At 38.2% G+C, this 27,416-nt stretch overlaps 1 protein-coding gene across 9 annotated transcripts in view; it reads right to left on the bottom strand.

Annotated features, from left to right (window-relative positions):
• Nucleotides 1–27,416, bottom strand: part of ST7 (suppression of tumorigenicity 7) — a 357,848-nt gene that overhangs the window by 40,725 nt on the left and 289,707 nt on the right. For all 9 annotated transcript variants that reach the window (XR_004957295.1, XM_036246192.1, XM_036246196.1 and 6 more), the window contains 2 exons: nucleotides 19,126–19,198; nucleotides 17,319–17,421 (listed from right to left, as the gene is read on the bottom strand). Coding sequence is in view for 8 of the 9 variants with exons in the window: in XM_036246192.1 (XP_036102085.1) it covers nucleotides 17,319–17,421; nucleotides 19,126–19,198 (176 nt within the window). In the remaining variant the exon portion in view is untranslated. The remainder of the gene's footprint in view (nucleotides 1–17,318; nucleotides 17,422–19,125; nucleotides 19,199–27,416) is intronic.

The raw sequence follows: 27,416 nt of genomic DNA, 5'->3' as shown, positions 1-27,416 counted from the left end.
AGGTGCAATTATGTGAGGGAACAGAAGAACAAGATATTCCAAATGTAAGGCCCTCAGAGGCTACTGTCTTGTAATGGGAGAAAATACTAGCCCCCTCCTGAGGGCTGGGCCTGGAACCTCCTCAACCAGAGACTCTTTTGATTAATCCCCCGTGAGCTTAGGGCAGCTGAAACTGCCCCTGTAGAGAAGACTACATGCTACCTAACCTGAATCTGCAGCAGGCTACCTTAGTGAAAATTAGAGTTGGAGTTTCTGGTAGAGACTGGAGTTTGGCTTTGAAGCAGAGACAAATTTTCCCTCAGTGAGTGCCTGACTATGTAATCTCCAAGAAGAAAGTCCATTAGCCTGAGCTAAGCGAGCCTGGGTCCATCCTACAGTCTCTTCTGAAGGTTTTGGAAGAAGACCAGGCAACTTCATGGGGGAGGCAGAATAGCTGACCAGTAGAGGTGGACCTCAGAGAGCCTGGGTCCAACTACAGACCTACCACCAGCTCTAGGCTAAAAAAGCCAACCCGTTTACACAGGCTGGTTCCTCCCACAAACATACAGGCCTAGCAGACTCAGACTCAGTGAACAGAGTGTTAACTACACATAGGCAGCCCAAGGAGAGTTATACACGTCTGACAGCATGTGTCAGAACCAACACAATGAGTTGTGGGCCTCAGACCACACCGGAGCTGGACTCAATGAGACACAGAAACTGCATACCCAAAGAAGGATCTCAGCAGGCTCCAATCCTGCCTTGGGGGGCAGCTCCTGCACAGCGTTCAATACAGGGTGACAAAGGTTTACCTCTATAGACAATCAGCCTGCATGGTTAAGGATTGTACCACTGAGCCCATCAAGACACCTTGAGACTGCACCTGTACAGCACTTTGTACACCAGGGGTGATATTGAGCCTCATAGCCAGCCTGAGGTTCAATCCCAACCATGAAAGGACCATCAGCAATCAAGACCCAATTACAAAAGGAGGGTCCAAATACCCCACACAGGAGACATTCCTAGAGTACCCAGCTCAGGAGATCAAGGAGACTGCACCACTGGAAGCCACAGGACACCTTTCATAGAAGGCCACCCCACCAAGACTGAGAGTCATAGCAGTGCTATCTAAAACATAGAAACAAAGACATAGAGAAAGCCAAAATGGGGAGACAATGAAACAGGCCCCTAGTGAAAGAACAAGAGAAAACTCCAGAAGAAGACCTAAATGAAATGGAGGCAAGCGATTTATCAGATAGTTTCAAGTAATGGTTACAAGGATGCTCAAGGAAACAGCATGAAGAAGGATATAGAAACCATGAAAAATAAGCAGGCATAAATGAAGAATGCCATATCTGAAATACAAAATTCACTAGAAGGGGTAGTCAGTTGGCCAGATGAGGCACAGGGTTGAATTAGTGAATTAGAGGAATAAATCACTTAATTGGAACAGGAAAAAAAAAAAAAAAAAAGAATTAAAAAACAGGAGGATCGTTTAAGGGAATTTTGTGACAAAAAGAAACGTAACAACATCCACATCATAAGGGTATCAAAAGGAGATGGCAGTGAGCAAGGGATAGACAACCTGTTTTAAGAAATAATGACAAAAACCTTCCCTAGCTTGGTGAAGAAAATGTCACAAGTTCAGGAAGCACAGAGAGTCTCAAACAAGATAAATACAAAAAGATCCACAGTAAGACACATCAAAATTAAAATGTACAAGATTAAACACAAAGAGAGAATCATAAAGGCATCAAGAGAAAAACAGAAAGTTACCTACAAGGGAGTGTGAAGAGGCTGTCAGCTGATTTCTCAACAGAAATACCTCAGTCCAGAAGTATTCAAAGTTATGAAAGGCAAGAATCTGCAACCAAGACTACTCTATCATTTAAAAGTGAAGGCAAAATAAAAGGCTTCCCAGACAAAAGAAGACTAAAGGAATCCATTACCACCAAACCAGCACTGCAAGAAATGCTAAAGGGACTGATTTAAGGAGAGAAAGAGAGGAAAAGGGACTGATTTAAGGAGAGAAAGAGTGGAAAACATAGGCATAGAAAAAAAATGGCAATAAATAAGTACCTATCAATAATAACCTTAAATGTAAATGCATTAAATGCTCCAATTAAAATACACAGAGTAGCTGAATGGATAAGAAAACATGACTCATATCTGTGCTGTCTACAAGAGACCCACCACAGAACAAAAGATATGCACAGGCTGAAAATAAAGGGATAGAAAATAATATTCCATGCAAATAGAAAAAAATAAAATAAAAAGCTGGGGTAGTAATACTTATATTGGACTTTAAAACAAAGTCCATAACGGGAGACAAAGAAGGACACTACATAATGATAAAAAGATCAATCCAACAAGAGGATATAACCTTTATAAATAAATGTATATGCACCCAATAGAGGAACATATAAATATATTTTAAAAAACTTTTGGTGAACTTTAAAGGAGAGCTCAACAGCAATATAGTCACAGTAGGAAAGTTTAACACCCCATTGTTACCAATAGATAGATCCTCTAGACAAGAAATCAACAAGGAAACAGGGACCTTTAATGACACACCAGATCCGATGGATTTCATTGATATTTACAAAACATTTTATCCCCAAACAGCAGGATATATATTTTTCTCAAATACACACAGAACATTTTCAAAGACAGACCACATGTTAGGACAGAAATGAAGTCTCAATAAGTTTATGATTGAAATCATATCAGGCATCTTCTTTTTTTTTTTTAATTAATTAATTAATTAATTAATTTAGTACAGACAGAGTGGGAGGGAGAGAGAGGGAGAGAGAGAGAGGGAAACATCGATGTGAAAGGGACACATCGAGTGGCTGCCACCCGCACGACCAACCAGGGTCGGGGACAAACTGCAACCGAGGTACATGCCCTTAGCGGGAACCGAACCCGGGCCTCTCCGGACCGCAGGCGGACGCTCTAACCGCTGAGCCAAACCGGCCCGGGCTCAGGCATCTTCTTTGACTATACCAGCATGAAACTAGAAATGAGCCATGATTAAAAAGCTCAAAAATACACAAACACATGGAGGCTAACTAGCAAGTTATTAAACACTTTTTATTCAAGTATTTTTCCCTTTTTAAAATATAATACACTATATATATAGTTTGGAAATTTTTCTCCCATTGCATAGGTTGCCTTTTCACTCTGCTGATTGTTCTACTCTGTTGATTATTTTAGCTGTGCAGTTTTTTATTTTGATGTGGTCCCACTTGTCCATTTTTGCTTTTGTTGCTTGTGTAATATCTAAGAAATTATTGTCAAGACAAATGTTAGAAAGCTTTTATCCTATGTATTCTTCTAGAAGCTTACAGTTTCAAGTCTTACATTGAAGTCTCTAAAGCATTTTGTGTTGCTTTTTGGGTATGGTGTAATATAAAGGTCCAATTTCAATTTTGCATGTGGATATCCAATTTTTCCAGCACCACTAGTTGAAGAGAATGATTTAATTCTTGTGTTTTCTATTGTAGATATCAGGTTGTGGTACACTTAAATAGTGAACTTTCTTGAGCTAAAGACTTTTTGGTATTTAAGATTATTTCCTTAGGATAAATATACAGAGAGGGTATTACTGAGTAACATGTAGCAACACTTTAGGGCTCTTTCTATTTATTGCCAAATTGCTTACCAAAAAAGATGGTAGCAGTTTATACTCCTATCAGCAAGTGACTTAATTTCACGAAACCCTCACTATCACTGAGTATTTTGTTTAAAACTAAAAGGAGGAAAACAAAAACATTTATGCTTTTATTAGGTACAAATAGAATTCTGTTCTTTTAGTCTATTTTTTTTTTTGCTGCCAATAGCAAATACATTATGTAGACTACTTATTATGGAAAAAGATACTAATTATAATGATGAAGCAAGTAGCAACATAAAGTCAGACATACCTGTGAAGTATTTAAGGGATTCCAAGTTATGTGAAACAAAGATTCTCACTACTTCCTGTCTATATGCCAGAGGGAACTACAGGAAAGGGGGAACTAATTAGCTCCTTGTCCATTTCCTTTTTTATTTTATTATTATTATTTTTAAATGTTTATTGTTGAGAGTATTACAGATGCCTCCGCTTTTTTTCTCCTTATTGCCCCCCTCCTCCCAGTTCCCATCCTGCCCCCGGCCTTCACTGCGTAATGCATATATGCATGGAAGATCTTTGGTTAATCTCTTCCTGCCCCTCCCTTTCCCTCTGAGGTTCGTCAATCTGTTCCATGTTTCAAAGGATGTTTCTATTTTATTCATCAGTTTATTTTGTTTATTTCCTTTTTAATAAAATGGGGATAAAAATTACGGATGAGTGTTGGCCCATGCATCAAGAGGTTGCTGGTTCAATTCCCAGTCGGGGCACATGTCCAGATTGTGGGCCTGATCCCCACTGGAGGGCATTCAGGAGGTGGCCAATTGATGTTCTCTCATCGATGTTTTCCTCTCTCTCTCCCTCTCCCTTCCTCTCTCTCTAAAATCAATAAAGAAAAAAAAAAAGTATTACAGGTATCCCCTATTTTTCCCCCTTTGCCCTCTACCCTGCTCCTGCCCCACCCTAGGCCTTCACTGCACTATTATCTGTGTCCATGTGCTTGTCATAAATGGCCTTTATTATGCTGAGATATGATCCATCTATTCCCACTTTGCTGAGAGTTTTTATCAAAAATGGATGCTGGATTTTATGAAATGCTTTTTCAGCATCTATTGATATGATCACATGATTTTTATCTTTCATTTTGTTTAGGTAGTGTATCACATTTATTGATTTATAAATAGGGTACCAGTCTTGCATCCCCGGGATAAATGCCACTTGGTCGTGGTGTATAATTTTTTTAATATATTGCTGGATTAAATTAGCTAATATTTTTTTTTGAGAATTTTGGCATCTATGTTCACAGGGATATTGGCCTGTAATTTTCTTTCCTTGTAGTGTCTTTATCTGGTTTTGGAATTAGGATTATGTTGGCCTCATGAAAAGAGGTTGGAAGTCTTCCTTCCTCTTGAATGTTTTGGAATAGTTTGAGAAAAGGTGACCGTTCTTTGAATGTTCAGTAAAACTCCCCTGGGTAGCCATCTGGACCAGGGCTTTTGTTTGCTAAGATTTTATTTTATAGGACATTGAAAAAAAAATAAAGAAAGAAAGATATAAAAAAGTGTGAGCATATACCTTGTTCATGGATTAGAAGAATTAACATCAATAAAATGTCCATAGTCCCGAAAGCAATCTATAGACTCAATGTAATCCCCATTAAAACACTAATGACATATTTCACAGAACTAGAACAAACACTCCAAAAGTTTATATGGAACCAAAAAAGACCCTGAATAACCACAACAATCTTGAAAAAGAAGAACAAAGTAGGAGAGATCACAATACCGAGCACCAGGTTATACTACAAAGCCACTGTAATCAAAACAGCCCGGTATTGGCACAAGAACAGGCATATAGGTCAGTGGAACAGAACAGACAACCCAGAAGTTGACTCAAGACACTATATTCAATTAATATTTGACAAAGGTGGCAAGAACATACAATGGAGTAAAGACAGCCTCTTTAATAAATGGTGTTGGAAAAACTGGACAGCTACATGCAAAAAAAATGAAACTAGACCACCAACTTACACCATACACAAGAATAAACTCAAAATGAATAAAAGACTTAAATATGACTCGTGAATCCATAAAAATTCTAGAAGAAAATGTAGGCAACAAAATTTCAGACATCACACGCAGCAGAATTTTCACTGATACAATGCCTAAGGCAGGAGAAACAAAGGAAAAAATTAATACATGGGACTACATCAAACTAAAAAAGCTTCTGCACAGCAAAAGAAACAAGCATCAAAATGGAAAGGGAACCCACTATATGGGAGAGCATAACTGACAATGATACATCTGATAAGGGGTTAATTTCCAAAATGTATAAAGTACTCACACAACTCAACAAATGGAAGACAAAGAATTCAATTAAAAAATGGGCAGAGAAACTAAATAGAAACCTCTCCAAACAGGACATACAAATGGCCAAGAGACATATAAAAAATGTTCAATGTCACTAATCATCAGAGATGCAAATTAAAACAACTATGAAGTATCACCTCACACCTGCCAGAATGGCCGCCATCAACAAATCATCAAATAGGTGCTGGCGAGGGCATGGAGAAAAGGGACTCCAGTGTAACCGCTGGTGGGAAAGCAGAGTGGTACAGCCACTATGGAAAACAATATGGTGTTTCCTCAAAAAAATTAAAAATTGGATTGCCATTTGACCCAGTGATCCCACTTCTAGGCATATACCCTAAGAAGCCTGAAACACCAATCTGAAAGAATGTATGTATCCCTATGTTTATAGCAGCACTATTTACAATTGCTAAGATCTGGAAACAGCCCAAGTGTCCATCAGTAGAAGAATGGATAAAAAAGCAGTGGTACATATACACAATGGAGTACTATGCAGCTGTAAGAAAGAGAGATCTATTATCCTTTGAGACTACATGGAGGGACCTGGAGAGTATTATGCTAAGCGAAATAAGCCAGTCAGAGAAAGACAAGTATCACATGATCTCACTTATTTGTGGAATATAATGAACAAAATAAGGTGATGAACAAAACAGACCCCGAGACACAGAAGTAGGGTTCAGACTGACAAACTTCAGAGGAGGGTTTGGGAGGAGAGAAAAGAGATAAACCAAACAACTTATTCATATAAGCATAACTAATGGACATAGACAACAATGCTGGGGGGAGGGGTGGATGGAGGGTGTCAATGGGGGAAAAAGGAGAAACATCTGTAACAAGAATAAATTAATTAAATTTTTTTAAAAAATGAAAATTTACCTTTAGTACTCTGAAAGGGTTAATGTAATAACCTCTAAACTAAAAATGTGTCTCTCCACAGAGAAAGCCTTGCTATGTAAGTACAGCATACTAAGAGTACATAGCACTAGTGAAAATTGAGATGTGTGTAGAGTAATAAATCATTGACAGAAATGTGCCCTCCCTCATGTAAATCTGAACATTGATAGGGAAGAGCAGGGTGGGTGGGGAAGCATATTTTCAAGGAAAGCAGAATAAAAAGCTAAAGGTAAAAATCCAATAGACTATAACAATACATAGATGAAGGTATAGAACCAAGATGGGTGTAGCCCTTCATTTGTTCAGCATCACATAAAGTGAAATTTTCTTTAAAAAATGGAGAATACTCCCTTTAAATTCAAAGTCTCTGTTTTAATCCCATTAACTGGCAAGCATTCTCCAATGGTTTAGAGATTTGTCTTTTTGAACTGTGTACCCAGTTCTTGAAAATCACTACCACCATTAAGATCCTAACATCCCTAATCATCCTCAGAAAAGAGTAAGCAGTAAGTACATAATCAATGACTATAGTGAAAGATCACACAGGAAGTGACTGATTCTGGGATGAGGAAAGTCCAGGTTTCCTAGTGGTGATTTTTAATGGTGGGGGAAGGATGATTAAGATTTCCTCAGAAGAAACAAAGAGGGAAGAGAAAGAGAATGTTTCTGGAACAAGGAACAGACTGTTAGAAGGAGCTAGAAACAAAATGAAAAACGAGTTGGGTCAAATTATGAAGGGCCCTAAAGAACTATCAAGAAGTTTATACCTTCTTTTTTTTGGTTAATCCTCACCTAAGGATTTTTCCATTGGTTTTTTAGATAAGAGTAGAAGGCTAAGAGAGAGAGAGAAAGAGAAAGAGAGAAACAGTGATGCAAGAAAGACAAGTCAATTGGTTGCCTCCGACTGTGGCCAGGGACGAACCTGCAACCCAGCTATGTGCCATTGACTGGGAAACTGAACTCGAGACCCTTTGGTCTGTGGGCTGATACTCTAACTACTGAGCCAAATGAGCAAGGGCATATACCTTCTTCTGTAGGGCTGGAGACACAGTTGTAGTTCCTCAGGAGGGGGATTGATTTGTAATGATGAGTCTAAGGGCCGTTTCCTCCTTATAATGTGCTGCAAGCTAGAGCTTCAGAAATCCTCATGTTTAGAATCCAACTGACTAGTAAGAGGCTCTCCTTCAGAAAAGAGACCCACAGCTTTTAACTGTTTTCATTTATTTCCCATTGTGATATGTTTAAGAAAGATACTCCCCCCTCCTCATGTGTGCAGGTAAGGAGTATTCCTAACAGTAACCCTCTTGGAGTAAATAATATTTTTCATTGGACATTGAAATATTAACGGTGTACCTTTGCTTAATCAATACCTGATGGATCTAAGCTAAGAATTTATGGAAGCAGTTCCCAACTATTCTATTTGGTACTTTAATCTCCTGAGAAGACTATAACTGTGTAAAACAGTGTGTAGATATAGGAAATTCCTGTGGTAGGCCTTTGATAACTTCTTATGACAGAGAAAAAGAAGCCATGGAAGTGTTTAAGATATGATAATATCTTTACTATCTTGAAGAAGTCTGAACTGTCCACAAGGAATTGAGTGCCCTAGGAAGTTACGAGTTTGTCATCATTTGAAGTGTTAAAACCTAGGCTCGTTTGCCACCAGTAGAGAGTGAAGTTTAAAAGTTAAAGAATCCAGAATCAGTTCAGGCTCTGCCATTTATTTACTAGGTGACCATAAACAGGTAACTTAACATCTCAGACCTGCAGTGTCCTCATTTAAGAAGCCGAGAAAATAATATGAAATACCTCACAATGTTGTTATAACAAATAAATGAGATAGCATATGTAGTTCAGTTAGCACTGTGCTTGACACGCAGCAAAACATTCAATAGAAGCCAATAATAAAATAACTATTGGGTTCAGCTGGTATTGCTCAGTGGTTGAGCATCAACCCATGCACCAACAGGTTGTGGGCTCGATCCCCAGTGGGGGGCATGCAGGAGGTGGCCAATCGATGTTCTCTCTCATCGATGTTTCTCTCTCTCTCTCCCTCTCACTTCCTCTCTCTCTAAGAAAGAAAGAGCTCTTATCCTTTGAGAAGACAAGGAGGAACCTGGAGAGTACTATCCTAAGCAAAACAAGCCAAGCAGAGAAAGACAAATATCACATAATCTCACTTATTTGTGGAATATAATGAACATAACAGTCTGAGGAATAGGGTAGACCCAGAGATGTGGAAGTAGGGTATAGACTGACAATCCTCAGAAGAGGGGGTGGGGGGAGGGGGAGGGAAGAGATAAACCACAGAACTTATATGCATATACATATAACCGATGAACATGGACAGCAAAGCTGGGGATGGGGTGGGGGAGATGGAGAGGAGGGTGTCAATGGGAAAAAAAGGAGAAACATCTGTAACAAAAATAAATTAAAAAAACAAAACAAAACAAACAAAAACTATCATGTTGGGAGGGAAGGGAAGAGATAAACCAAAGAACTTATATTCATATATGCACAACCAATGGACACAGACACTAAGCTGGGGAAAGCAGGAGGGGGGGGGGGGTGGGTGCAGAAAGGAGAGGGTTAATGGAAAAAAAAGGGAGAAATCTGTAATACTTTCAACAATATAAATAAATGAATAAATAAATAAATAAAATAACTATCATAATATCATTATAAGGAGAGATCCAAGATTATGATGGGAAGTTGTCCAAGATAACCATGAAAGCCCCTTCTTACACCAGGAGTCTAAGACTGTATATATGGTAAAGCAAAAGTGGGTTTACAGTTGTTTGTATAAAAATGATATAATTAATAAATAATAAAAGAATAAACTGTGTTTTTCGTACTCATGGCTGTAAACCTACTTTTGCCCCATCCTATATTCTTCATTGACATCAGTAGAATTAAAGCTATTCTCTGTCTTAAAAGGCACCAATGTGTATGTATGTGCATGTGTGTGTTTACTAAAATATTAGCAAGCACTCCAATAAACTGCAGAACATGTATAAAAAACATTTATAGCAGCCTGCACACAGTACATATGTACCAGATGTTTGTAGTTAATTCTGAACATATGAGGCCAGTATTCACAGGACCTTTTCTCCATGAAAATGTTGAAAGAAGATATGGAAACAGTTTTCCCCTCACCAACCAATAAAAGTGGTGGAGAATCAGTTTACCTGCATACCCTATCTTTTCTCCATTTAATAATTAGAAAATAGAGTGAAATAGAATATTTTTAAACGTTTCTGCTTTTAGAAAAATTCTGTTTTGCAGGGACTGTGCTAGTTGACTGAGTCATATTCTTCCATGGTAGCTAGCCTTAGAGTATTTCTTAGGTCTTTGAATACTCATCTAGAGGCTCAACCAACCATTTAAGACCATTACCAGGAATTAAACGACAGCTTCAATTAAAGTATCTCACCAACAAGTATTGTACCAGTTTTCTATATTGTGGCCCAGGATTATAAGTTTCTGGTTGGTATAACTAGGAAAGTTCTCAGACTTAATGGGACATCAACAAGTCAAACATTAACAATTTTAATAATGTACAAACATACAGTGCTCAAGTATTTTTTAAAAACTTTGACTATATTATCTTACCTTATCTTTATCACAGAAGATAGATAAGGCTTATATTTTTATCTCATTTAAAAGATAAAATTCTGAGTTCAGAGAGGTGAAGCCCAAATCCCATGGCTAATAAGTAACATAGCCAGAACTTGAATGCAAGTTTTTGTCTCAAAATCTAGGCCTTTACTGTCCAATACTACTTCTAAAAATACCTTATATATAAGATTAGAATCATGATGGTGGATTAAGTGGAAGCTACAATGACCTTCTCCCAGGACCAAACTGGAATTACAACTAAACTATAAATATAAAAAATCATCCTGAATAACCAACTGAATACTAGCTAGAGAGTACATCCTTATAATCAAGGATGTAAAGAGGAGCCCACAATGAGACTGGTAGGAAGTGCAGAGGCATGAGAGGGCTTGCTGGGTTCCCACAGGCAGCAGCCAAAGTGCTGGAGGGATATCCCAGCTGGTGCTTTTCACAGTCAGATGTTATGTGGGCACCTTTCCCAGTTCTGTTACTCTGGGCTAGGGAGCCTCGCTTGGGGTTTAGACCCCAGACTTCTCAGGGATTACCAAGGTCTGCTTTTACCTTCCCTAGGCAGAGAAGCAGGACAGGCAAAGAATCAAAGCAACAAGAGATCTGCCTCTGCCTGCAGACTGACTGTTAGTCTAAGTCACTTAATGAGCCTCAGTCTGTAGCCAGGTGTCAACTCTTAGCCACAGCAATCAGGCAAGAAGGAAAAATAAAAACTGGAAAGGAGGAAGTGAAACTCATTATTCACAGATGGCATAATACTGTACATAGAAAACCCTAAAAGGCTCTATCAAACTACCTGGTTTAATAAAAAAAAATGTAGCAAAGTAGCAGGATACAAAATTAACCAGAAATTGATGACATTTTTATACACCAATAACGAAGTCTCAGAAAAAGAAACTAAAAAATACTATCCCATTTACATTGTAACAACAACAAAAAATATGACACTTATCAATAAACTTAACCAAGGAGGTAAAAGACCAAAACTCGAAAAACTATAGGACATTGAAAAATGACATAGAGGAAGATATGAACAAGTTGAAGCATATACCATATTCATGGATTATAAGAATTAACATTATTAAAATGTCCATACTATCCAAATCAATCCATAGTTTCAATTCAATCTTGTTTAAAATACCTATGGCATATTTCACAGATCTAAATCAAATACTCCAGAAGTTTATATGGAACCAAAGAAGACCCTGAATAGCCTCAGAAATCTTCAAAAAGAAGAATAAAGTTGGGGGGATCACAATACCTGAGGTCAGGATATACCACAAAGCCACTGTCATTAAAACAGCCTGGTACTGGCACAAGAACAGGCATATAGAGCAATGGAACAAAACAGAGAACCCAGAAATTGACTCAAGCCATTATGCTCAATTGATATTTGACAAAGGAGGCAAAAGCATACAATGGAGAAAGACAGTTTTCTTAATAACTCTGGGAAATTGAACAAGTACACTGGAAAAAAAACAAAAAACAAAAAAATAAAATAAAAACACCAAACCATCAACTTACACCATACACAAGAATAAATTCAAAATGAATAAGACTTAAACGTTGAGTCGCAAAACCATAAGAATCCTAGAAGAAAACATAAGCAGCAAAATCTCAGACATATCATGTAGCAGAATTTTCACTGATACATTGCCTTGGACAAGAAAAACAAATGAAAAATAAACAAATGGGACTACATCAAATCAAAAACTTCTTCACAGCAAAAGAAACAAGCATCAAAATGAAAAGAAATTCCACTGTATGGGAGAACATATTTGGCAGTGATACGTCTGATAAGGGTTAATTTCCAAAATATATAGAGTACTCATACAACTCAACAAAAGGAAGACAAACAATCCAATTAAAAAATGGGCAGAGGACCAGAACAGATACCTCTCCAAAAAGGACATACAAGTGGCCAAGAAACATATGAAAAAAATGCTCAATGTCACTAATCATCAGAGAGATGCAAATTAAAACGGCAATGAGATACCACATCACACCTGCCAGAATGGCTACTATCAATAAACCACAAGTGTGAAGGTATGTAGAAAAGGGAACTCTAGTACACTGCTGGTGGGAATGCAGACTGGTGCAGCCACTGTGGAAAACAGTATGGTGTTTCCTCAAAAAATTAGAAGTAGAACAGCCATTCGACACAGTGATCCCACTTCTAGGAATATAGCCTAAGAACTCTGAAACAAAAATCAGAAAGAATATTTGTACCCATATGTTCACAGCAGCACTATTTATAATAGCTAAGACCTGGAAATAGTCCAAGTGCTCATCAGATGAGTGTATAAAAAGGGTGTGGCACTTCTAGTCAAGATGGAAGCATAGGTAAACATGGTACTTGCCTTCTCCCACAAAGACATCAAAATTACAACTAAACTACAGAACAACCATCATTCAGAACTGCCTGTCATCAAGCGAATGAAAGTCCTACAACTACGAAATTAAAGAAGAAGCCAGATAAAGATTGGTAGGAGGGGTGGAGGCATGGACTGGCTGGTCTCACACCACATGTGGCAGATAAAAATCAGGAGGATACCTCAGCTGGGAAGGTCCTCTCTGAGGAGTAAGGGGTCCCTGTCCCACACCAGGCCACCCAGCTCAGGGTTCCAGTGCCAGGAAGAGAAGTCCCCATAACTTCTGGCTATAAAAACCAGTGGGAACTGAGTCTCAGGGAAGCTGAGGCTGCTGGAGTCCTAGGCAGTTCCTCTTAAAGGGCCTGCACATGGACTTACTCAGACTCCCTCCTTCTGGGCTCCACTGGAGAGGCAGCTTGAAAGGCACCAGAGACATATGTGGAAGAACTGAATTGTCTGTCATTAAGGCAAGAGCTGGAGGAGCAGCTTTCTCTTGGACAGACCTGATGAGCCTTTCCCTGAGGCAGCAGAAGGTCTCCATATCTGGGACTCCAGCAATCTGGCTCACCCCACCCTGGTGATTCCCTGAGGCCCTGCCCCACCCAAACTTTGGGCCCACCCAAGCTGTTTCCAGTTGCTTTACCATAGGATTGGCCTGTCTTAGATCGCGCTTCAGATTTTCCTAAAATCTCTCAGACGAAAAGCATCTGGTCTTAGTGAGCCCCATACCTCTTGTTAAGTGGTCCCAGGCCTGGCACTAGAAGCAGCCAGCCTTGGTTCACAACTTGGCTTTTCCTGAGCATCTCCAAGCCAAGCACAGGAAGCAGCCATCTGCAGATCACTTTGTAGCTTATGCTGGATGACCCCAGGAAGAACACAGGCAGCGGCTAACCTTGCCCCATAGCCAACACATCCAGTGGACAGCTCAGACCATATCAAAGCACCACCACCCAACCACCTCCACAAGTGACACACTCAATGAGTGGACACAGTGGGTACCAGAGCCCTGATGAGGTAAGTCTTGCCCTGTGTGGTTGGCCCCTGCACAACTGATCCTCCAAGGTAGTCAGAGGCCAGTGGTCAGTGGGCACAGCCAGTCCTTGCAGCTGATCAGCCTGAGTAAATCCCTTCCACTGATGAGCCAATAGCAACCAAGACTCAATTACAACAGAAGGGTGTGTAGTCCACAATAAGGGTGCACCTCAAGGGTCCAGCTGGGGTGATCAGGGAGGCTGTGCCACCGGACCCTACATGGCACCTACAACATGAATCCACTCTACCAAGCTTAGGAGATGTAGCAGTTCTGCCTAATACATAGAAACAAACACAGGGAAGCAGCCAAAATGAGAAGACAAAAAAACACGTCCCAAGTGAAAGAACAGAACAAAACTCCAGGAAAAGAACTAAACAAAATGGAGATAAGCAATCAATCAGATGCCAAGTTCAAAACATTGTTTATGACACTCAGTGAACTTAGTGAGGGCCTCAAGAGCATAATAAAGGACCATTCAGAAATGAAGTATGCACTAACTGAAATAAAGAATAATTTACAGGCTATCAATAGTAGAGTAGCTAAAGTCAAGAAGCAAACCATAGATTTGGAATACAAGGAACTAAAAAAAACACCCAATCACAACAGCAAAAAGAAAAAAAGAATCCAAAAAAATGAGGATAGTACAAGAAGCCTCTGGGACAACTTCAAGTGTACCAACATTTGCATCATGGGAGTGCCAGAAGGAGAAAAGAGAGGGCAAGAAATTGAAAACCTATTTGAAACAATAATGACAGAAAACTTCCATTAACTCAGTGAAGGAAACAGACATACAAATCCAGGAAGCACAGAGAATTTCAAACAAGATGAACCCAAAGAGGTCCACCTCAAGACACATATCATCAAAATGCCAAAGGTTAAACACAAAGAATCTTAAAAGCAGCAAGAGAAAAGCAGTTAGTTACCTACAAAGGAGCTCCCATAAGACTGTTAGCCGATTTCTCAAAAGAAACTTTGCAGGCCAGAAAGGAATGGCAAGAAATATTCAAAGTGATGAAAAGCAATGACCTACAACCAAGATTACTCTATCCTGCAAAGCTATCGTTTAGAATCTATGGACATATAAAGAGTTGCCCAGACAAGAAAAAGCTAAAGGAGTTCATCACCACCAAACCAGTATTATGGAATGTTGAAGGGTCTTCTTGAAGGAGAAGAAGAACAAAAATATGAACAATAAAATGGCAATACATACATATCTATCCAACAATTGAATCTACAAACAAAATGAGCAAGCAGAACAGAAACAGACTCATAGATGCAGAGAACATTTTGTTGCTTGCCAAATGAGAGGGGGCTGGGGAGATGAATGACAAAGATAAAGGAATTAAGAAGTACAAATTGGTTGTTAGACTGATGAACCTCAAAAAGAAGGGGGGACAGAGAGCAGAAGGAGATAAACCAAAGAACTTATATGCATATATGCATAACCAATGGACACAAATAATAGTGTGGGGAAGGCAGGAGGGGGGAAGGATTGGGGAGCAGGGGGTCAATGGTAGAAAAAAGGAGGGACATCTGTAATACAGTCAACAATAAAGATGTTAAAAAATAAATAAATAGAAAAAGCTGTAGTACATTTACACAATGGAATACTATGCAGTTATAAAAAAAGGAGCTCTTATCCTTGGAGACAGCATGGAGGGACCTGGAGAGTATTATGCTAAGCAAAATAAGCCAGTCAGAGAAAGACAGCTATCACATGATCTCACTTATATGTGGAATCTAATGAACAAAATAAACTGACAAACAAAATAGATCCAGAGACATGGAAGCAGGGAACAGACTGACAAATCTCAGAGGGAAAGGGGGAAAGGGGAAAATGGGGTGGGTGGGTGGGAAGAGATTAACCAAAAATCTTATATGCATACATGCATAACCGACGTACACAGACAATAGTGCGGTGAAGGCCTGGGTGGAGGGCAGGATCTGGGTGGAGAGGGTCAATGTGGGAAAAAAGGAGGGACATCTATATAACTCTTAACAATAAAGATAATTTTTTAAAAATTATGAAAAAATGAAAGAGCCTTATTTATGCTCATAGAATAGCTCTGTATTTAGAGAATGGCATTCAATAAATATTGATTACTTCAGTTTACTATAATTCAGGACAATATTTTCATAACTAGTTTGAAATTTTAATCAAATTTGAATGAAGATTTTTAACTTAACAGAAAACATATTAAATGAAACTCTATATAAAACAGGTATTACAATAGTCTTCAGATATTATGTTCATCATTATTGGAACTAGAATGGATAAATACACCCTTCCACAACTGTGGCACCGTGCACCACTCTACTTTCCTGTTTTATGAAAAGGTAATCATAACCTGAGTAAAATTTCTGAAATAATATTAGATCATTTATCTCTGTCATTCTGGATATTAACAAAATAAATTAAAATAGGTTATTCCATAATCTATCTCTCTCACACACACGCCATACCACCCTTTTGCTACAACACTGCAATAAAACAAGAAAACAGTTTTCTTTTGTCATTTTTCACCAATAAAAGTCTTTATCAGACATTTTTCCAAGAACATCAGGCCCTGCAGTACCTGATATAAACTGCAAGAATAGTTTGATTGAGGTCAAAATGTGCTATATTATATAAAAAAAAATGAAAATGTTAAGTGATATGCCTATCACATAGTAGATACTCAAATACAGGTAAATTGTAAATATGCATCCATCTCCCGAATAAAAGATTATAGAAATAGCTCCATATTTCTACCATGACTGACTCCCTTAAAATTAAATTCAGAAAAAGTATATTAGAAATATTAAATTGGCATTTATAATTGGTAGTTATAAATTGGCCAATTGTGTGATTAATAATTAAGACAAATATTTCCTATTACATATACCTTACTAAAATGCCACTCACGAGTTAAAAGAAAAACACTTCTTCATACTTTGAGGTTTTCTCAATTATTTTTTTGCCAATACTAATTAATTATCATTTATTTATAGAGACACAGAAGGTCGCATTGGCAAGTATTTTTTACCACTTTTATTCACAACGACATTCATTTTCTGAGTTGGGTCTAAGTAAGACTAAAACCTGGTGTGAAATTCCTGTCAAATACACCAACACCCTTGTGATCTCCATATTTTGCCAATTTCAGACTTCTTGACCTGGCCTACCTCGCCAGTTCAATCCACAAATTTACCCTTATTATGTGAAGGTTGAAAACCAGCCCTAAAGCCTGTTGAATGAGCTTTTGCTAAAAAAATGAGGTTAACACTCATAGGCTATACAGGGTCTCAATATTTGTAGGTTGCAATTCATTTTTTAATATATGTATATATATGTATATATATAGCTGTTTGCGTCCAAGACATGATACTGTGGTCATGAAACAATTTCTCTGCTATCATAATGTGTTCCTGTGGGGATTCCATATACTCACTTTTGGTACATGAGGATTAAATTCCACAGCTCTATGAATGGCCTCAACTGCGTTCATCTCTGCTGTGCTCAGCCCCCGTCGAGATGCAGCCTCGGGAGAGAATCTGAAAAGCAGAAAGACAAACACCATCCAGTTGGGACCACTGCTTGGGCATCAACCCAGAGAGGCATCTACACATCAAGGGCCCATAAACCACAGCGAGCCAATGGCATAACCTTTCCGAACCTCCACTACATGGAACCTCTGAATGACCCCTCAGACCGAGGCCAAGAAAAACCCCCGCAGAAGCAGAAAGTGTGTTTGCATCTAATTGTGGCAGGAATTAAATTCAGTTGTCAAGTCTCTCTGTCTAAGTAGCTAATCTAAATTTTCTGTGGGGTACCTGCTTAGGTCAGAGGTGGGAGTAAGACTGATGAGGGCAGAAAGTGTAGGAAAAAGAGGAGACTAGGTTACAGAAGAGCACACTTGGTTAAAAACAAAACTGGGGAGAATTTTAAAAGAGGCTCCCAACCCAATGTCAGTGCTGACATGGAGGATTAAGTTGTTGAAGCTTCAGCAGCAGGAGAGCCTATTTGGGCCATTCCGGCAGGGGCTGTGCATGCCCAAACTGTGGGCAAGACACCTGCCCAAGTGAATGAAAAAAACCAGACCATGCAATCTCTTTCTCACCTCACACCCAGGGCTAACTCCAGAGCTGTGCTTGGCAGGCAGACACCACAGGGGAAGCTGTGACAACCCTGGCCCTGCCCTCCCAAGCTGGAGTCACTGTGTAGGGAGAAAAGATGTTGCAGTAGGTACTGGCGATCTACAGGATAAAAAAGAATGAAAGACAATTACTTCGGTCTTGAAGTGCACACACACTTAACAGCAAACCTGTCTGACATAGCAGAGGCTATTTCTTTTTTCCTGTTATATGATTTTCAGTGCTACCAAGGGCGTGTATCCGAGAAGTGTGTTTCTAAACTGTAAAACAATTGAACCATCTATTCTCTCACCTGCCAGTCATCTTGGATGCTTATGGAAATTCTCTATGCCACATGTCACCTGCCTGAGTAAAGTAGGCAAATGTCCCATTGAGATGGTGACTCAAAGTAAACAGACCCTGGGCGGGGAGTTAGTTCAGAATAGATGAAGCAAAGAATGGGAGATGGCCATCCCCTCTGCCATATTATATAATACTGCCAGTCTTGGACTGCTGAAGGAAGAGGAATACGCAAGAAAGAAAGAAAGAAAGAAAGAAAGAAAGAAAGAAAGAAAGAAAGAAAGAAAGAAAGAAAGAGAGAGAGAGAGAGAGAGAGAGAGAGAGAGAGAGAGGAAGGAAGGAAGGAAGGAAGGAAGGAAGGAAGGAAGGAAGGAAGGAAGGAAGGAAGGAAGGAAGGAAGGAAGGAAGGAAGGAAGGAAGGGGAGAAAGAAAAGAAAGAAAAGAATAGGAAAGAAAGAAAGAAAGAAAGAAAGAAAGAAAGAAAGAAAGAAAGAAAGAAAGAAAGAAAGAAAGGCATTTTGTGTAAGTCCCAAGCAAGCATCTATTATCTTGCAAAAAAAAAAAAAAAGAAAAGAAAAAGAAAGTCACCTCAGAGGAATGGACTTTACAGAAATCCCTCTTTAGGGATTCATACACCCTACAATACCACAGGGTGTACATTCCCTCCTGCTAATAGTGAAAGAAAAGATCAGCACATTTTGAAAAGTGCACACATATAAGCAGGAGTCTCATAGAATAAGAGACTTCCAGAGAAACTCTCAGAAGCAACACATCTCCTTAAGTCAGGTTAGGCATTTAGTACCGCACAAGTTATTACTCACTTACTTGTCAGAGACAGCTCTTGCTTTGAGCAAGGCAGCTGTGTAGCATATTGTTGCCGACTTTGGTAAGCTTATATCTGTTAGAGAAAAAGAAAGTAGAACTCTTATAAGTCTTCAGAAACAAGGAACAATGATTTTTAATACGCTAGTATTTTAATTATGTAAGTCTAATAAAGCATATAAATTAAGAATATTTTAATGCAATCAGAGTGGTATGTGTAACTAATGGTAATTTATATTTTTGTGAATAACTCATGTTTAAAATCCACCAGACTGAATTTTAGCAATCATCTTCTATTACATATTTTCATCTGTTGAGATTACTTAAGGAAAGAATAGCTATAAATATATCAATTTAAATGTTACATGAATACTCTTGATGTCATGAAAGGAAAATACAAACTCTTTGTTACTTATAAAAGTTCTCAATAGGCATATGAAATACCAATGTGAAGAAAAAAGTATTACCTGGATTAAAAAAACAAACAAAAATACATCACAGCTTAAACCATATTTCTTTTGAATTAAATTTCAAGATCATATTTAATTTTCCTGTTAAAAATGTCATATATTGTATATATAAAACCTACATGATACATTTTTAAATATATTAGGATATATATATATATATATATATATATATATAAAATTGTTAGAAAACTATACATTTTTTGTTCATTCAATCCCATTTCATATAGACCCTAATTTGTTTCCCAGCACAGCTTCCTCTAAGTTTGTGTAGAAAATCTCAGATGAAGAGGTAGGAGTGGGTAACAGGTTCAGATAATGTTTGCACAAAAGTAAAAGTACAAGGTACAACTGTGTGGACAAAAATGGGGCATATGCTAACCTGATAAGCTCAGGGAAGACCTATGTGGCAGCCTTGCAAACTCAAAGACCTAAAGTAACCACAAAGGATGGTCTGAAATTAAATTTTTTAACTAAAAGCAGTTTATGGCAAGTAGTCATATCCTAGGCCAGCATCTTCCCTGACAAAAGTCAATCTTTACCTTAACTGAGCCTATTGTTTTGTTTTTGCATCTATGATAACATATCTTTGTTTTTAAAATTTTTTTAATTATTGAAAGTATTACAGATGTACCCCTTTTCCCCAATTGACCTTCTCCTCCCTGTCTCCACCCCCTCTTGCTTTCCCCAGCCTAATGTCTGTGTCCATTGGTTGTGCATATATGTATACACGTTATTTGGTTTATAACCCCCCCCCCCTATTTTGCTCGACAGCTTAGTTTGTTCATGGTGTTCCATAAATAAGTGAGATCGTGTGGTACTTCTTTTTCTCTAACTGGCTTATTTGGCTCAGCATAAAACTCTCCAGGTCCCTCCACGTCATCTCAAAGGGTAAGAGATCTTTCTTTCTTACAGCTGCATAGTATTCTATTGTGTAAATGTACTACAGCTTTTTTATCCACTCATCTACTGATGGACACTTAGGTTGTTTCCAGATCTTAGCTATTGTAAATAATGCTGCTATGAACATAGGGGTACATATATTCTTTCTGATTGGTGTTTCAGACTTCTTAGGATATATCCCTAGAAGTGAGATCACTGGGTCAAAATGGCAATTCCATTTTTAACTTTTTGAGGAAGCACCGAATTGTTTTCCATAGTGGCTGCACCAGTCTGCATTCCCACCAGCAGTATACTAGAGTCCCCTTTTCTCCACACCCTCGCCGACACTTGTTGTTTGATGATTTGTTGATGGCGGCCATTCTGACAGGTGTGAGGTGATACCTCTGAATGTTTCTTATGTTGACAACCGAGAGTAGATTAACCCAAAAGAGTGTAGTCCTTTTGGGAGAAACATTTGTTTTTAAATTATGATTCTGTTTCTTACTAAAATAATATTTCTTTAATACTCAACCAAATTTATACTACAATACAACATAGAAATATGTTGTAGTATATTTCTTAATTCAGACCAGGTTAAAATACGCCATTCCCAGTGCTGCAAAATTCATTCTGGGTTAGAGGAATTCCTAACACCTGGAATACCTTTTAAGTTTCTTTAAAGAGTTGTTTTCAACTTAGAATTATATTACAGTAGAAATGAAAAGGGAAGTTTCACAACTAGCCATTAGAAGAAAGCAGAAAAAATAATTTCATAGCTCTGGTCAGTGTAGATCAGAGGTTAGAGCACTGGCCTGTGCATTAAGAAGTCCTGGGTTCAATTCTTGGTCTAGTGCAAGTGCCTGGGTTGCAGGTTTGCTCCCTGGATGAGGTCAGGGCATGTGCGAGGGGCAACCAATCGATGCATCTCTCTCATATCATGTTTCTCTCTCTCCCCACCACCACTCCACCATTTCCTTCCACTCTCAATGGAAAAAATATCCTCAGTGGAGGATTTTTATAAAAATTAAATAAAAGAATTTTATGAAAGAAAACCAATCCCACATCCAATAACAAGTATTTACCATTAATTCCAGCATAAGGAACTTCTCTTCCATGACATTGCTAAAATACAAATAATCATAGAAAATCCCAACACAGAACTGAAAGGGAGTGAGTTCTTTGCAACTCTGATCTCATATATTATATGCAAACAAAATTTCACCACCATATGCATAGTATAAAATGATATGTTTATGACTAAGAAGACATTCACAGATTTTTCTTATTGCTTTCCCAATATCTAAACATTTAACCATTTCCCGGTGTGAGAAATTAATATAGGAATCAAGTATCTTGTTCACTATGGTCCACTCATTGATCGTCAGTAGAAGATACTTTTTAAAAACTACAGATAATACATGTTTTACTTACTTAAAAGTTCAGACCTTTAATTAAAAATTATTCAAGCCTTGTTTTCACCCTTTTTGGTGTGATCTGTGTCCCTTTTGGGTCAACCTACCACCTTTCTATGAAGTAGGGGAACCAATGAAAAGTCCTAGGAAGAAGTTAAGCCTGAAAATAATGGTCATCATTATTTGAAGGTGGCAGCACAAAATGGAGCCTCACTTGATAAACTAAAAAAAACCTGTTAAGGATTTAGCTTCTCAATAAGAAAAATCATTGTTTGTTGATGATTACCTAATTACCCAGTTAGAAATGCAGAAAAAGATACAACTGAGGTGTGCCAGCAGAATACTAGAGATGTCTAATCAAAGGTGATCTTGAACCGAGAACCAGGCCCTCTCACACCCATAGAAAGGACATTGGTAACTAGAAAAATACAACAGAGTTCTGCAACTATATAGTACACTTTCCCCTTAAAAAAATATGTATACTCCTTCATTGTATGTAAAAATGGTGGTATATGTCCACAGTCATAATACTTAGAAAATAAATAACTAAAAACATATTTTAATCAATATCAAATGGGAGGAGGAAATGTAAATACCCGTTTCCCACAAGTAGTGTGTTCATTTCATTTGTTATCTTTTTACTCAAGTAAACTATTTTGCTCTCTTTAACAAAAATAAAAAATAGGAAAATTTCTTGCATAACTTGTTTATTTAGATAAAGTTGAGCCTTGAATGATGTGGTGGTTATAATGCCACTGCCAACACAGTCAAAATTCCACATATAACTTTTGACTCCTCCAAAACTTAACTACTAATAGCCTACTGTTGACTGGAAGTCTTACTGAGAGCATAAACACTTGATTATCACATTTGATATGCTATCTACATTATATATTATATTGTTAAAATAAAGTAACCTAGAGGGGAAAAAAACACTATTAAGAAAATCATAAAGAAGAGAAAATATATTTACAGTATAATATGTATTTATTGAAAAAAATCTGCAAGTGGAGCAGTTCAGTTCAAACCTGTGTTGTTCAAAGATCCACTGTATTTTCAACATTTTTCTTTTTTTTTGGTAATCCTCACCTGAGGATATGTTTCTACTGATTTTTAAAAGAGAGGCAAAAAGAGAGTGAGAGAAACATAAATGTGAGAGAAAACATCGATCAGTTGCCTCCCTTATGCACCCTGACTATGGACAAAACCTACAACAATCTAGGTATGTGCCCTAACCGAGAATTGAACCGGTAACCTTTTGGTATACAGGCTGTCACTCCAACCAACTGAACCACCCAGACAGGGCAACATTGTCCTTTCAGTTCTGTCAAAGAAATAGGTCTATTTTGTAATGGCAATTTGTCTCTAAGGAATGATGAAAGCATTGCCCTAAAGAAATTAATTATAAATTCCCCTTCAGGTAAAGCATCTTGCTGTTCAAATAAGGTTTTGTTTACATATATATATATATATATATATATATATATATATATATTAATATTTTTCCTTTATTGATTTTAGAGGGAGAGGAAGGGAGAGAGGAGAGAGAAACATCGATGAGAGAGGACATTGATTGGTTGCCTCCTGCATGCTCCTCACTGAGGATTGGGTCCACAACTTGGGCATGTACCCTACTGGGAACCAAACTGGCAACCTCTTTGTGTATGGATCGATGCTCAACCACTGAGCCACACTGGCCAGGCTGTTTACATATTTTTTTTTGTCCTCACCCAAGGAAATTTTTGCATTTATCTTCAGATAGAGTGGGAAGGAGAGAGGGAGGAAGAGAGTGAGGGAGAAACATCGACGTGAGAGAGATACATCGAGTGGTTGTCACCCATACAACCCCAACTGGGGCCGGCGACAAACTGCAATGGAGGTATGCGCCCTTGACTGGCATCAAACCCGCAACTCTTTGGTCCACAGGCCAAGACTCTAACTGCTTTATTAAAAAAGCATTTATAGTACCTTTAGGACAAAGCTAATTATTATAAGCTGCTTGCCCCATGAGCACAACCACTATCATGTCTTTTTTTTTAGAGAGGAGAAGGGAGAGATAGAAACATTGATGTGAGAGAGAGACATCGATGGGCTGCCTCCTGCACACCCCCTACTGGGGATCAAGCCCACAACCTGGGCATATGCCCTGACCAGGAATTGAATCCAGAACTCAGTCCATGGGATGACATTCAATCCACTGAGCCACACCAGCTGGCCTAACCGCTATCATTTCTTAAAAAAATAAAATAAAAAGACAGACTTGGTTGTTGTTGCCTATTATAATTTTGAAACGTTATTTTAAAATAATTATAGGCTCATAGGAAGTTGTGAAAATGATACACAGAATCCTGTGAATGCTTCCTTCAGCTTCCCCTAATGGTGACATCTTACATAATTGTAATACAAAATCAAAAATCAGAAAATTGACATTGGTACAGAACTATTAACTATAGACCTTCAGTTTTACATGAATTCGTGTGTGTATTTGAGCATGTAGTTCTATACAATTTTATCCCACGGCTAGATTCATGTAAGCACCACCATAATCAAAGTACACAAATGTTGCAAAGGAACTATCTTGTGGTACAACTTTTTCGTACCGTCCCCATCCATACCTGTCCCCCGGTGACCACTAATCTGTTTTCTATCTCTATAGTTCTGTCTGTCCACTATAATTTTATGCTATTTCCACTAGGGACATATATAAAGTGATAAGGGAAATAGAATGACTAATAATAGTAATAAAAATTGTAGTATCAAAATTTTGAGGAGTTCTAGTAAAGGGGACACATAGGTAAACATGGTACTCCCACAACCACATCAAAATTACAACTAAACTACAGAACTACCATCATTTAGAACTGCCTGAAATCCAGCTGAACAGATGTCCTATAACTAAGGATATAAAAAAGAAGCCATGCCCTGGCCGGTTTGGCTCAGCGGTTAGAGCGTCGGCCTGCGGTCCGGAGAGACCCGGGTTTGGTTCCCGCTAAGGGCATGTACCTCGGTTGCAGTTTGTCCCCGGCCCTGGTTGGTCGTGTGGGTGGCAGCCACTCGATGTGTCCCTTTCACGTCGATGTTTCTCTCTCTATCTTCCTCTCACTCTACCTGAAAAAAAAAGGTGGAAAAGTGTCCTCAGGTGAGGATAAAAAACAAACAAAAAAAAGAAGCCAAATTGAGACCGGACAGATGGGTGAAGACATGGAAAGGGTTGGTCCCACATCCACCTGTGAATAAAAACTGTGAGGGATAGCTCAGCTGTAGAGGTCCCCTGAGGAGCAACGCATCCCAGTCTCACATAAGGGGCCCCCCAGCCCAGGGTTCCAGTGCCAGGAAGAGAAATCCCCATAACTTCCTGCTGTGAAATCAATAACAACAACAACAAAAAAATCCTCATTTCTGTCGAATATGTAACTGAAATGGAATTGCTGAGTCAGAAGGTAGATGTTAAGTTTAATTTGGTAAACAGTGCTTCAAAGTGGTAACAAAGTTTGCAAAACAAAAATATGGTGACAGATGTCAGAAAAATAGTTATTTCTGGGTTGGAGGACAGTTTTTTGCTAGAAAGGGGTCTGAGGCAACCTTCTAAGATGATGGAAACTTCTATGATCCTGGGTGGTCATCACACAGAGGTAATACATAAGTGAAAAGTCATTCAGTTCTACACTTAAGATTTATACAAGTTACTACATGTAGCTTACACCTCAATAAAAGATTTAAACACACACACAAAACTATAATCCTGTGCCACCTGTAGCTGTCTTCTCTTCAATCTAATTTCCAAAATATTTCACTTGTCTTTTATCATTCTTTCCCCCTCCATTCTATCTACAAATCCTTACCTAGTTTTGTCTTCCATAATAAAACAGAATCTGGTTATTTCTTAAGTCAGCTTTTCAAATATCAAGAAGTTTAAAACATCTCCTCTAAACCTAGTATTTTCTAGAATAAATACTTCTAGTTCCTCAACTCATATATTCTTCAGAACTTATCACTTATTTTTGTTACAGGGCCATGGGTGATTTTAAAATATAACAATTGGAAGGTAAATAACCCTCTAAATCCCTGAAACCTGACCAGTACAGAGCTCAAGTGAATAGTGCAGTCTGGGGAGTTACAGCCACTACACTCTCTGTGTACCAGCTAAGATGGCTTGGTGTTGAGCATCTGGAACTCCTTGTTTGTTCCAATGATTGAGCAGTCAACAAAACCTTCCAGATTCTATTTAAATTGACTGCAGCCAAATCCAGGTTTTTTTCCCCTCATTTACTTAAGCCATGAAAATTTTAGAACCTTGAGGCAGAATTTTCCATTTCACTCCATTAAATTTTAAATCTTAAAAATGAAAACTAAACCATTAAATCTCAATCATATCATTTCAGCCTACCAGTCATTGTTCTAACTCAAGCTATTATCCACAGATTTGCTTCATATACTTCATAAACATATGACCTTCTTCCCATATGGTCATTATCGTCATCAAAATTACTGCTAAAATTTATCAAGGGCTTATTAGGTATCAGTCACTGGTGTTAATCACTTACTCACATTATCTATTTAATCTTCACAACAACCCTAAGAAGTGGGACTTAGAGTTAGCCCTGTTTCATAGATGGAGAAAGTGAGGCATAGAATGGTTAAGAAATAAGACAACTTTACATATTTAGAACAAATATAAGCTGTCCCAGAGCACATGATTTTTAAGCATGCTATGTCTATAAGGTGAGATTTTTAAAAATACTGACCATGGCAAGACCAAGGAGAGAATTCAAGAATCAAATTCTAGGGATCACCCTAAATTTGCAATGGTCTCAATGATATATGTACAGCCCTTTATTATATTTAATGGCACAATAGGTATCATTAACTATATATTATAGTATATTAATTAATTATACTAACTAATGGCATAAGTGTTATGACCACATTGTTCCACATTATGTAAAAAGAGTATTAAAAATATTATTGCCCTGGATTCAGCTGAGGGCTACAACCCAAGGCTCATAGAGTAACTAAGACTAATAATCCCCAGGCAAAAAGCTAGAGGATAACTGAACCTTTCCTGGACTTGAAAATCTACTCAGGAAAGTAAGACTTGACAGTGGTGTCTAACATGGATCCTCCTGCATGCATCCAAACCCCGTAGAGGAAGCCACAACCAGAGGAACACCAACAACTATAGGCAAAATTTTCTGGGCTCCAAAACACACTGGGGCAACTAAAATGGTGAAACAAAGAAGCAAATCCCAAATGAGAGAACAAGTTAATTAGACAGAAGATGAAATATATGAATGGAATTAAGCAAGATATCAGAGGAAGAGTTCAGAGTAATAATCATGAGGAAGCTCAACAGCATGAGTAAAGATGTAGAAGCACTGAAAACCAACCAACTGGAAATAAAGAATGACATAGCAGAAATAAAGAACACATTGGAAGGAATAACCAGCAGAGTATAGGAGGCTGAACATCAGATCAGTGAATTAGAAGAGAATGTGGAGAAAATCACACAATCAGAGAAGCAGAAAGAAAAAAC

The sequence above is a fragment of the Molossus molossus genome, unplaced genomic scaffold, assembly GCF_014108415.1.
Source record: "Molossus molossus isolate mMolMol1 unplaced genomic scaffold, mMolMol1.p scaffold_m16_p_7, whole genome shotgun sequence".
Classification (NCBI taxonomy): Eukaryota; Metazoa; Chordata; class Mammalia; order Chiroptera; family Molossidae; genus Molossus; species Molossus molossus.
This window is presented reverse-complemented; position numbering and strand designations above follow the sequence as displayed.